The sequence below is a fragment of the Arachis ipaensis genome, chromosome B1 (assembly GCF_059453495.1).
Source record: "Arachis ipaensis isolate K30076 ecotype BB chromosome B1, ASM5945349v1, whole genome shotgun sequence".
NCBI classification, from domain to species: Eukaryota; Viridiplantae; Streptophyta; class Magnoliopsida; order Fabales; family Fabaceae; genus Arachis; species Arachis ipaensis.
In genome coordinates, this window is record NC_142436.1 from 136,975,702 (window position 1) to 136,988,993 (window position 13,292).

At 39.1% G+C, this 13,292-nt stretch overlaps 1 protein-coding gene across 1 annotated transcript; it reads right to left on the reverse strand.

The window, feature by feature from the left end:
* Positions 1-7,291: 7,291 nt before the first annotated feature.
* On the reverse strand, positions 7,292-7,882 carry LOC148578530 (uncharacterized). The gene is made up of 2 exons (XM_088503080.1): positions 7,614-7,882; positions 7,292-7,544 (listed from the first exon to the last, which is right to left on the reverse strand). The coding sequence occupies exons 1-2, from the start codon at positions 7,880-7,882 to the stop codon at positions 7,292-7,294; spliced, it is 522 nt and encodes a 173-aa protein (XP_088359206.1).
* Between the last annotated feature and the right edge of the window lie 5,410 nt (positions 7,883-13,292).

The window sequence follows — 13,292 nt, forward strand, 5'->3', positions numbered from 1 at the left end:
AAGCCACTTTCAACTCTTTTCAAAATCAATCAAAACATGCCAATTTCATCCATTTTCTTTGAAATCAATCAAAATGTACCAAAATCCATACCAAGCCATCCTCAACTCACACATTGACATTTTACCAAAATTCCCAAAACTACCTCCAACCATTTTAACACTTCTCAATTAATGGCTAAAGGACAAACACAATCTCATGTCATACATCCTTCTCATCCCAATTTCCAATAATATCAATTTCCAAATCAACCATCATTATACATGATCAACATCATACTCACCATCAACATGGTACCACCCATCAATTCAACCTCAATCATCCATCAAGCATATATCACAACATGCATTTCTCATATATCACACAATCAAGGCATCAATATTCATAATCACATATATGAACACATCATATATCTCAACCATTCAACAACACCAACAATTCAATGCCTATCTTAGGGCCTCTAGCCTAAGTATTTTCTACCACATTACATATTAGATACGGGAAACCGAAACCATACCTTAGCCGATTTCCCAAGCTCAACCGGAGCACTTCCAAACCACTTGTCCACAAGCTCTCAAGGTCTCAACACCTCCAAGAACAGATTTTGTCACACAAAACCCTCTCCCAAGCTTTCCAAAATCACCAATCAAGCTCCAATATTCATATATACACAACCTAAGCCACAATCATCATACCCATACACAACATCTCAATACCCAAACCTCATAGAACAACAAATTACACTAGGGTTGAGAATCTTACCACACCCAAGGTCCAAGAAGACAAGATTAACCTTCTCCTTCAAGAGAGTTGGGTCCTATAACATCAAAGAACCCAAAATCTCAACATTTTTGCTCATGAAACTCGAAATCAATGGCTGGAATTTCGAACAGTAAAACATAGCTTACCTCAAGATTGATTGTATGGGTTTTGTAGAGCTCTCCGCGGTGAACGCGTGGCCGCAAACGAAGCGGCAATCGGAGCTCTAGATCAAAAGTTATGGTGGTTTGAAGATCAAGTGAGAGATAGAACTTGAGAGAGTGTTCTTCCCTTCCTCTCCACCATTTCAGCGTGTTTGAGTGTATTGTGAGGAGAGAGAGTGCTGAAAACTAGGGTTTTGGTTTAGTTTAGTTGGGCCAAGGGCCCACTTTGGGTCCGGTTGGTCCGGTTTGGCCCGTTCGGTCCAATCTTGGTCCGATTTCTATAAAATTGGTACCGAAATTCTCGTCTCAATCTCCTCTATCACATTTAGCCATAAAAATAACATTTTTGGCTTTCTAGAATAAATTCTTATTTTATGGGTTAATTTACACAACTACTAACAGGTTCCCCATTAGTCAGAAGTCCTAGTTGATAAGCTACATCCTGTAGCAAAATAGTCATCTCCCCACAAGCCATGTGAAACGCATGTGACTCCAACCGCCACCTATTGACCAAAGCAAACACCAGCTCGCAATCATATCCCATTCAAGCATATTGACAATGACCAAAAGCATGGGTTTAGATTTTCGTACTAAAAATAGGATTGATGTTGCAAGTATAGTCCAAATCTAACCATTGATCATCAATCAAGTTATAATCCTAAAGATGTCGCAATCAACACAAAATAATCGGGAGTTTTAAATCCCGGGTCGTCTTCCCTAGGAACTAATGCCAATAAGTGCACAATTTTGGTTGTGGGAAACAAGGGGTGTTTTCAATAATAAGGAAGCAAACAAATAAAGAGATGAAAGAACTAGACAAAATTGCAATTAATAAACTAATAAAGGAATAAAAGAACTACGTATGTAATATAAACAAGTAAGGCTAAAAAGTAATGGAAAAGTGGTTCAAAACATAAATGAAACCTTGACTTGGGATGAGTTATGGAATCTCTTCCTTGCCATAACCACAACTATGATAATTATGATGGATTAATCTCACTAAGTCAACTCTCACATCGGAGAGTAAGTTAAATGAGCATAAGTGTTCTTAACCCACAAATCCTAGCTTGCTTGTTAATTACCTTAGCAACAAATTAGCATTAGTAGGAACAAGAATAATTAACAACCCAATAATTATCACTAAATGTTAGACATTATGGCTCTAGTAATTCATACACTCATTTTCCCAAGCCAAGGGGTGGAAATTACCCCATAATCAAAATTGGCATTTTATCGAACACATAGAGGGCATAAGCATAAAACATGGCAAACTTTGGAAAATGATAAAAGCTATGAACCATAAATGATAACCAGCAAGCAAGGTAACTCAACAAACATAAAATAAGCATCAAACATCAAATTCAACAATGGGAAATCCAAAATTGTAAACTATGCATATATTGACAAGAGAAATAAAAATAGATGAAAGTGTAGAACAAGTAATGTAATTAAAAGAGAAATTAAAGAGATACTTACAATGCAATTGCTATAATCCAAAATCAAACTTGAAGTATAAAATGCTACAAACCCTAATTAAACCTAAGAGAGAATTTCCTAATCTACACTACTCCTACTCCTACTATGTAAAACTATGGAAAATAAAATCTAAGTCCTAATGCCTTCATATGGCTTCATTTCCCCTTCATATAGCCTTTGATTTCAGCCTCAAGCCTTCAGAAATGGGCCAAAAAGAGCCCAAAACGCGAGTGCACGTGCATTTTTAATAAAGGCACGCACTGGTACCTGTGCGTACGCACAAATGTGTGCGTGCGCAAACTTCACTAAATTTCCACTTGTGCGTACGCACAGAGGGTTGTGTGTACGCACACTTTGCTATGCTCTGGATTCACTCTGCTTGGGTTCCTGTGCATACGCACAGGTGGTTGTGCGCACACACGCATGCTGATTTCCTTTTTGTGCGTACGCACACATGGTTGTGTGCTTCTCCTTTGTTTTCTTCATGCTTTCTCCCTTTGTACATGCTTTCTTCCATTTTTGCCTTGCCAAACTTGCTTCTAGAACCTAAAATCACTCAACAAACATGTCATGGTATCGAATGGCATAAAAGTGGGATTAAAATCACTAATTTAAGCTCAAAATTGCATGTTTTCACATTCAGGCACAATCTAGAGAGAAAACACAAAAGCATGCTATTTTAGTGAATAAGTGTGAGTTTATGTGATGAAATCCATTCAAATCAAACTAAAATATATCGTCAAATATGGATTCATCACATATATGCCAAATATTCGAAGCTTGCATGTATAAAATATGGTTTGGCAAGCTCACTAAGTCACACCAGTATATTCTGTTAAGTTCGCAAGACCCTGGCAGGCAAAAAAAAAACCTTACATAAAATTGAGACTCCAAGAAACATAGATTTTATACTTATGAAATGCATTATTTAAATTTTATACTAGCTATCTAGCCTGACCAACCTTGGCTAGAATCTTCTCGTACCCTTTTAGTAAGTGTTGGTCCATTTCTCCCTTTGCAAAATTTCAAAAGTAAAACATAAAATTAAAAGCAAGTTACATAAATAAATTATTTGGAGTTTAAATTTATGCAAATACAATTTTTGAAAACAGGTTACATTCGTGTCCTAAACATATTCTATGTAATCCGCTACACTCTACCACGGTTTACAAATTACATGTAATCCGCTACATGGTCTCACGGATTATAGTCAAAACACACTAAGTCATAATTCGCTACACCCTGTCGCAGATTATGAATGAAAATAACAATGCATAAACCGCTACACTCAGTCGCGATTTATGAGAAAATAGTGGTGAAGCATAATCCGCTAGAGGCTATCGCAGATTACGTGATGTATTGTTATAAAACTGCGATAGCCAGCAATGAATTCTTCATTCACTAGTTTCAGTAGGTTTTGGATTGAGAGAGGAGGCTTAGAGAGAATTTCGGGAGACCTTAATTGGGACCATGGCGGAAGAAAATCGCTTGTACTAGCTAAACGGCGTTGCTCACGTCGTCAGAAGCATCAATGAAGAGGTTAGTTTCTTTTTTTTATAAATAAATAATTTACAAATAATTTATGGTTTAGGCTTTTATGTAATAGAATTTTTATATTTTTTATTCTCATGTAACATGTATATAGTTTTCGTATATTTACAAGAGTAGATAGATAATACGCATTTGTGTATTTAAAATTTGATTAGGATATATTTATAAATAAATAATTTATAAATAATTTATGGGTAAGGCTTTTATGTTTCAGATTTTTTATAGTTTTTATTGTCATGTAACATCAGTGTAGTTTTTGTATATGTACAAGAGTAGATAGATAATACGCATTGGTCCATTTGAAATCTGAATAGGATATTTTTTTAAAGAAATCATTTTTGGTTTAGGGTTGAATGTTTTAGAACTTAATTAGAATTTATAAATAAATAATTTATACTTTAGGCTTTTATGTTTTAGAATCATTTTTATAAATAAATAATTTATAGTTTAGGATTGTATGTTTTAGAATTTAATTAGCACATCATTCTTTTTCCATATGATGTAGCCAATTAGGTGTATTTACAACATTAGGAGGCAACAAAATATGCATATGCATGAACAGATCATACCTTATTTAAAAAGGGCTGGATTATATGACTTAGCTAGGCTGAACACTCATTGGTTCTGGTTGGATGAGTCTATGGTGAGCGCATTCATTGAGAAGTGGTGTCCTGAGGCGCACACCATCACATTGCAGAACGTGGCGCATCAGGTTGCCCTTTAATAGGGAGGCCGTTAGTGGGTGCCTCACTGACTTTGAACAGTTTATTGAGGATGACAGACCAGCGTGGGAGTGGTTTCAGGAGTTATTCGGTAAGATGCCGCCGCCGATGAAAGTCAAGCAAATGACAATCCACTTCACATGGTTCCAGGAGAGGTTCAGGGTAATACCAGCCTATGCGAGTGATGAAACGGTTCGCATATACGCTCGTGCGTACATCATGATGCCACTATCCACTCAGCTTTTTGGTGACAAGAGTGGGAATCGGGTTCACCTTTGATGATTGCCGTATATGGTGAAACTTGACTAGATGGACAATTATAGCTGGGGTTCAACTGCATTTGCATGGTTGTATAGCTCCATGTGTCGGGGACCAATAAAAATGTCACGAACTTGGCTGGTCCGCTTCAGCTTCTACAATCTTGGATATTCTAGAGGTTCCCCACGTTGACACCGCACGGTTTTGACATATTTGCATTTTCATTGGCATCCAGATATCCTTTCTTCGCCTTGAGCATATTATTTATCTGTTTGAAGTTATTATCCTTTATTGTCTTATTTTAAATATTTATTTTACGTTGTGATCCTTTAGGTGGGCGAGTTATTTACCGACCTTTGATGCGAAGGAGCAAAGACTTATTTAGATTCGTCTTGCGTTGGACAGATTAGGTAGTTGAGATGTAAGTTGTTTAGGGTTGGTTAATTGTATCATAAGCAATTCACCAACGTCTTTATATATCGTGTTCTAACGTTAGATTCTCCTCTCCTTTGCAGTTTGTGTGGGAGCCTTATTCTGCTCTTGAGGTGGTTGCTGTGGTTCATCCAGAGATACTTACTAAGGAGCACTCTAGGTTATGGTGGATGCTCACGAGCTTGATATATTTTTCTATGATTGAATGGAACCAAGTTGATAACATAGTACCAGAGCTCAAAGGCATATAGCATCTACCTGACCCAGCTCTGAGCGTAGACTGGCTCCTTGCAAAGGACAGTAGGGGAGGAGATCGGTGGCTCCCCACTTATTATTAGACATGGCATCTATATTGGAATAACAGAGTTAATTCTGTCCTGATGATACAAAGAATGGCTAATCCAGGTCCATCCGTAGAGTACTTAGACTGGTAATTCCAGGTGGAGCATAGAGTTCTAGCTCCGGATGTAGCATTTTCTGATCCTAAGCCGGTTGAAATTTCTGTGGCTGCTCGTCACAGAGGGTCATCACATGTGCCTGCTAGGGTGCAAGTGACAGATGTGCCTAATAACAGAAGTGTGGAGCGGAAACAACCTGTTGCTACACGGCCTACTGATCGGGAGTGGCGATGGCTAGATGAGAGGAGGAAGCTGGTGATGAAGCGGAGGGGCCTAGCGATCATTGTGTTCGTCGATCTAGAGCTAGGCGTCGAGGTGGCAGTGGATCGGTTGGACTCGATGGGAGCTCCGTTAGTGCAGGTGATGGAGTACAGGCTAATCATGGGGGGTTGGAGACATGGAGACTAGGTTCGACAGAGGCACGTTTACTATTGGGTCGAGCTCTCAGGTATTTCAAGATGTCAGCACTCAGATGTTCATTGATATTGCTACTACTACAATGACCATGGTCATTCACGATCAGATGGGTGGTTCACAGTTTTATGCAGATGTGAGGGTCAAGAATGATAGTGGGACCATCATATAGCGACCAAAGGCCTTTTGGAATAGGTGGTGCGAACCTCATCCTGTATACGCTAAACACCTCAGTCATGTTGTAGACATGATGAACATATGTAGCCCAGTCCAAGAGGGAGTGTGCACAGCATGCGATAGCATGGCAACATGGTTGATGGAGAGCCTGAAAATAGCCACAGTCGCATGTATGATCCCCAAGAGAAACTCGATACGTGCCGAGTGAAAAGTTACCCGTCGGAGTTGTTTCTGCCATAGTAAACTCCGACTGATGCCTGTCAAACAAAGTGGCAGTGAAACATCTCGAATCTCTCATTTTGCACTCTATTGCTTTCACCAGGGCCTGGAAGAATTGATGCTCAGTTCCCGATTTCACCTCTACTGTTTGTCCTTAAATAACAAAGGTTGCGTTTGTTTACAGAGACAGGACACTGAGACAGGGACACTGAGACACAAAATCATGTTTGCCAGAGGAGACATAGACAGAGACAATGTGTCCAGAGACACTGAATTAGTGTATTTTGGGTCCATCCTGATAGGAAGGACACAGAGACACTAACAAGGGACATAACTTATTTTTTATTTTTTCTTTCTTTATTCTTGTTAATTTTTCATAATTATTTTTTTGTTGTTATATTTTTCATCTCAAAATTTTTGAATGAAAAAATTGAGAATAGATTGAATTTTCATAATTTGTTCTAGTTTTTCACCAAACAGAATACAAGAACACAAAATTTTGTGTCTCTGTCCATCAGTGTCTTGTCCTGTCCTGTTCTCAGTGTCTTGTCCTGTCCTGTTCTTAGAAACAAACGCAGCCAAACAGCAATGCAAACCTTTCTTATGTGGATTTGACCAACAAAGTGACTGGAAGATTTCTTGTGTCCTTCAGAACAGAACTAATACACTCAGATATGTTGGTGGTCATGTGGTCAAAACGTCTGCTGCTATCCTGATGCTGAGTCAACCTATTGTATTCCATTCTGTTTGCCCAATCACACAATGCCAATTTTTGGTCCTCATAATATCAAACAAATAGTCATACTCTGCCTCGGTCTTCCCATAAGCATAATTCACAAGAAGCCTTTTTGCGTCCTGACCCTTGAAACTCAGCTGAAAATTAGCGGCAACATGACGAATACAGAATGCTCGATAAGCACGAGGAGGTAGCCAACCACTATTAGGGGCCTCCAGAGCAGCCTTCATGCCATTGTGCCTATCAAAGATCATAAGAATACCCTCTTGCAGAGTCACATGTTGTCATAGGTTGGTCAAGAAAAAAGACCATGACTCCACATTTTCACCTTCCACAAGAACAAATGCAATGGGCAAGATATTCAAGTTTCCATCCTGCGCAATAGCTAGAAGCAAAGTATCGCCATATTTTTCATACAAGTGAGTATCATCGATGCTCACCAATGGCTTACAATGTCGAAATTTCTCAATACAAGGAGGAAATGTCCAAAAAAGACAATGAAAGTACGCTGTAGATTCATCAACCTGATCACCAACTCTAACAGGAGAAGTCTTCAACAATGTAATGGTTCCGACCATGGTGGACTGCACACCAAGAATCCAACGTGGCGGACTCTATCCAATCTCCATAGATCTATGCTATTGCCTTCTCATTTCCAACCAAACTTTTCTGTAAGTAGGTTTGAAACCATAAGTTGTTTCTGTAGCTTGCTACAACACCTTTATCACAACCGCAGCATCAGCTCTAATCAACGAAAAGATCCTAGCACAAATGACGTGATAATCAAGCTACTGGTGATCGCTTGAAATCGATGTAGCCATGCAAGTGTGAGGTCTATTGTACCTTCATACCTTCCAGGTACCCTTTCGTTGCCGAAGTGTGATGCGAATCAACCAAGTGCAACCTTTACCAAACTCCTTGCATTTCCCATGGTACTTAAGATGATCTGACTCTAATACCCTATACTGAACTCCATGGCAGATGCTGTAATTCTTTACACTCAACATAGCTTCCTACTTATTCTGGAAAGATTATCCGATCTAAAATTCTGTAGGAACGATTCTATCATGCAAGCCCTAACCTCCAAAGGTAGCATCTACGTCTGACTGTTTCCCCATAGCATCCAAGTTCAAGGTTGAGAAATATGGAGGATGTTGCTGTGTACCGAAACTTGATAGGCCATGCTGTGTAGGTAGATTGCTCCTATTATCCTTATCGCTCTCCCCAAGTATGTCAACAAGCTCTTCGTCTGAATCATCCTCTCACATTGCATTTTCAACTCGATCCAATTCACCCTCTCGCATTACATTTTTAACAGAATCAGGAATCATGCGATAAGAACTAACCATTCCAACTGGAACAGATGGAGATGCAACCAACGGACAAATCTATGCAACCATAAGCATCGAACTAAAAGCATCCCCAACGCAGTGGATTGAGGATTTGGAGCTGATGCCCCAGAACTGTCAACACCATCCTCTAACTTCACATACAACTCGTGTATTTTCACTTCCGAAAAACTTCTCTGACAATGAAACAAAGCCTGCAGATCTTCGTCGGACCCTATCACAAATATATCATACTTCACACCAGAGAATACAACTGCAATAAGTATTTTGTAAAATAATTTTTCACCCACTTGCTCTCACACACACCAAACTTTTGCAATATACTAATTTTTAAATCTGATGTATTCGATGACCGAATAAAAGTACTCAAATTTTCTATCAGTAAATTTCACACTTTTTCTTTTATTTTTTTAATTTTGTGTAACAAATTACATGTAATTTGTAAATCGTGCATTTGCATAAATTTAATAAATTTAATTTCTATATGATTTATCTACGTCAATTATCCTAAAATTTTCATACCATGTAACTTAAATCACGCTAAACTAACATATTCATATATTGCAACTTAAAATATAATTTGAAAATATTTATCCTATCATCTAGACATTAGTCACATAATCTTAAAATAAATAAGTGACTATTTAAGATAAAAACATAAATAATTTTGTACTAAATTGAAAACTTAGATTTTTTGAATTTTAAATTTTACTTTAAAAAATAAAATTTAATTTTTTACCAATTATTTCATAAATAAAACAAAAAAATATTTAAAAATAAAAAATCACATTTTATTTTTTGAAATTAAAATTTAAAAATTTAAATTCTTAAATTGGTGAGGCGCACCAGGCTCCGGCAACCGTGTAAGGCCTAAGTAGTGGTCGTCCCCCTCAAAAAATAAATTTAATATTGCGTAGGCCAATGACCCACATATTAGACATTAAATTGATAAGAACTAGAGGTGTCCAAGACTCGATTCGGCCCGAAATCGGTCCGGACTCAAGACATATTTTGTCGGGTTTAGATTTCTATTTTTTGTCCGGTTCTATTTTCGGGTTAGGTTTGAGTTTTGTTTCGGGTCACCCGGACCGGACTCAAAGTTACTTTTTACAATAAAAATATATATTTGAGTTAATTAGTAATGTTATGTTATATTTTTATAATTCAATTAATATTTTTTATATTATATGATATTATTTTTGTTTTAAAATTATTTATTTTGATATAAATATGATCTAACATTTGTTGAATTTATTTTTTAAAAATAAAACTTTATTATTTTAATATATAAATTTACAAATTTGTATATACTAATATTTCATCGAATTGACCTGGTTTAATCCAATTTCTTTTCGGATCACTTTGGGTCGGGACAAAATAAACCTAGTGTTCTTTTAGGACCGGGTCTGGGTCTTTCGGCTCGGCCCATGAACACTCCTAATAAGAATCAGATACTACACTTGATCTTAGCCAACTTTACTGAATGCGTGTTGAATAAAAATGACAGCGTTAAGGCTTTCTCCAAATATTTGAAGCACTTCAACATTAAACATAAACAGAAAACATCATTGTTAAATGTTAATTACTGTTTTGAGTTAGGTAATCAAAAATATAAAAATACCAATAACATTTAATAGCGGGCAATGTACCATAATAAATAAAGTGGCTTCCAATATTACCAATATACACAATTTGCAAAACGGATACCAAAATGCATTTTTCTCATAAACTATGTAAACCGCGACAGGAGACCCGCGATTTACAAATACATGTAAACCGCTACAGAGGTGTCGCGAATTACGTTCTAGGCCAAAATTAACATAATTCGCGATAAGGGTGCCGTGGTTTATGTGTGAATGAGTAGTGTGCCTAAACCACAACTTTATGCGTGAATGAGCAGTGTGCCTAAACCGCGACAGGGATCCAGTGGTTTATGCGTGAATGAGAAGTGTGCAGAAACATAAAATAAACTAAGTCCATGATATATAAAAACATACGTAAAACATACATAAGTCCATGGAAATAAACTAAGTACCATCACATAATACAAAAGTACACGACAAATCAGACATACATACGTATCATCAATGAAAACATAAAATAAACAGCTACGGCTCCTGCCTGTCCTCATCCTCCTCGTGAGAGTCATCCTCGAATGCACCTAGGAGATGCGACCATGTATCACATCGAGCGGCCCGTCTCACTCTAGCTGGCCTCTGGCGCTGCTGTGCTGGAGGATCGACAGGCATGCCCACACCATATATGCAGATAGAGGCGTCCTTCCCATGCTGAACCAATTGTCATACGCGCTACTAGCAGGCTCATTCAGGTCTACATAAAACTGTGGCTGGGGCTGGTACCCCTGAGGGTCAAACATCTGCGGCTGGTACCGCTGAATCTCCTCCACATCTAGGCGGTACCCCTGCACAACGTCCATTTGGGGCTAGGACTCCAGCACCTGATCCTGTGGGGTCTGGTGCTGAAAATGCGGAGGGTCGTCATCCCGGATGAGATCTGCAAAGTCGGTATAGAACTGTGAATTGCCGACCTGATCGTCCATATCCATCGTGAAAGTCGGGCTTGCCAGGTCATCATACATCTGTCCATAGATCTCATGGTATATCTAGGAGCTCAAAACATGTGTAAAAGGAACCTCCTGGGACCCTGTCCCTGCCTGCTCGGTGGGTCTATCACCAGGACCACCAGATGCAACCCCTGATGCACCACCCCGACGCTGAGGACGGCCACGCCGGACACGGTGATCGACATGTCCTACTCCGTCACCACTAGCTATGTCATCCTGAATCATCTCATCCAGCCATCGCCATTTCCAGTCTATAGCCCGGGTACCAAGGCGTCGTCGCCTCTCCACGCGCCTGTTATCAGGCACATCCGGCATCAGAAACCTAGAAGGCGCCTGTGACGAACCTCTCTGAACAACATCCTGACTGATCTTCTCCGGCCTAGGATAGGCAATTAAGGAATCCGGCGACAGAAACCTATGGGCCACTCTGTACCACCATCTCAGAAACTCTGCCGACGGCCTGGGATCAGGCACCCGGGGGATACTCAGAACAGAATCAACCCTGTTCTACTAACTAAGGTGCCATATCTGATAGTAGTTCGGGAACCATCTGTCTCCATCCCTCCCATCCTTGGCATGGAGCCAATCTATATTCGAGGCCGGATCAGACTCGTGCTGAACGCCACCCAGCTGTGGCAGCACCCTATCCACCTGGTGCCACTCAATGACGGCGAAGTATATCAAGCAAGTACATGCGCGCCATAACCGACTGTGCTCCTCTATGGGAATCTCTGGATGAACAACGGCCATCACGTCGAGCGAAGCATAAGGCTCCCAAACAAACTACAAACGTTGACAGAACACTCCGTTAGTCCATTAACTAATAAATATATAGTTAATTACTAGATAAAAATGGAAACAAAATGAATAAACTTACATCTCGATCACCTAAGCGGTCCAACAAAAGGCGACACTGGATAACTCTCTCCTTGCGGTCGGATGTCGGTAAGTAGGTGGCCCACCTGAACGAATACAATGTTATACACATGTATAAATTGCTAATGACCTAGTTAATAGGTAGAACCATAATAAAAAAAAATTACAGTTTAAGTCTAACTGTGCAGATATGTATACCTAGAAAGCAGCATCATAATATAAGCTCGTGCATATTTGCATACGGTGTCTTCTGTAGCATCATTCGACAGCACCCTGAACCTCTCATGAAACCAGGTGAAGTGGACTGTATACTGCTTTACCTTATTCTATGATGGAAGCTCGCCAAACAGTTCTTGAAACCACTCCCACGCCGGTTTGCCTTCTTCCATAAGCTTCTCAAAATCTGTAAGGCACCCGGATACAAGTAAACCATCCACGGGCAGCCCCAGCTGGTATGCTACATCCTGCAGCGTGATAGTGCACTCTCCAAAAGGCATATGAAAGGTATGCGTCTCAGGACGCCACCTCTCAATGAAAGCGCTGACTAAGGACTCGTCCAACCAGAACCACCTCGCGTTGAGCCTCACCAGGTGGTACAAGCCAGCCCTCTCCAGATAGGGTATGATCCTGTCATGCAGAGGCATGTTCTGCTACCTTCGGACATTATAAATACACCTAGTCGGCTGGAGCATGTGACAGAAGAAACCAAACAAATAAAAAATTCAACACTAATTTAAAGTAATCTAACACAAAAAATATAATATTAAAGTTTAAACAGGTAACATACAGTTCCTATTTTCTAATCCCAAAATTCAATAAAACCTGCATAAATGATTCAAGATTTTAATTTAAATTAATTATATACTAAATTTTATAATTTTAAAATAATAATTTAAATCTAAATTTAAATACCTAAATCACAAGCCTTGGAAAAATATTATATGAAATACATTAACTAAAAATAACCAAACTAACATCTTCGTTTATGCTGTCAGCAACGTGCGCAACGCTATTGAGCCTGTAAAGACTGCGTTCTTCCGTCATAATCCCGACCTGAACAAGCTCAACCACCCACACTTTTCTCTCTCTCTCTCTAAAAATAAACCGCAACACTCCTATCGCTGATTATGTTAATTTTGGCCTAGAACATAAACTGCGATACTGTGACAATTTATGTAT

Bases quoted from the DNA above. Each gene is read 5' to 3' on its own strand.
- LOC148578530 (XM_088503080.1), bottom strand. From the start codon at position 7,882: ATGGTCGGAACCATTACATTGTTGAAGACTTCTCCTGTTAGAGTTGGT. The intron at 7,545-7,613 runs GTCTTTTTTCTT...GATCTTTGATAG, and splicing joins GGTGAAAATGTGGAGTCATG to GCACAATGGCATGAAGGCTG.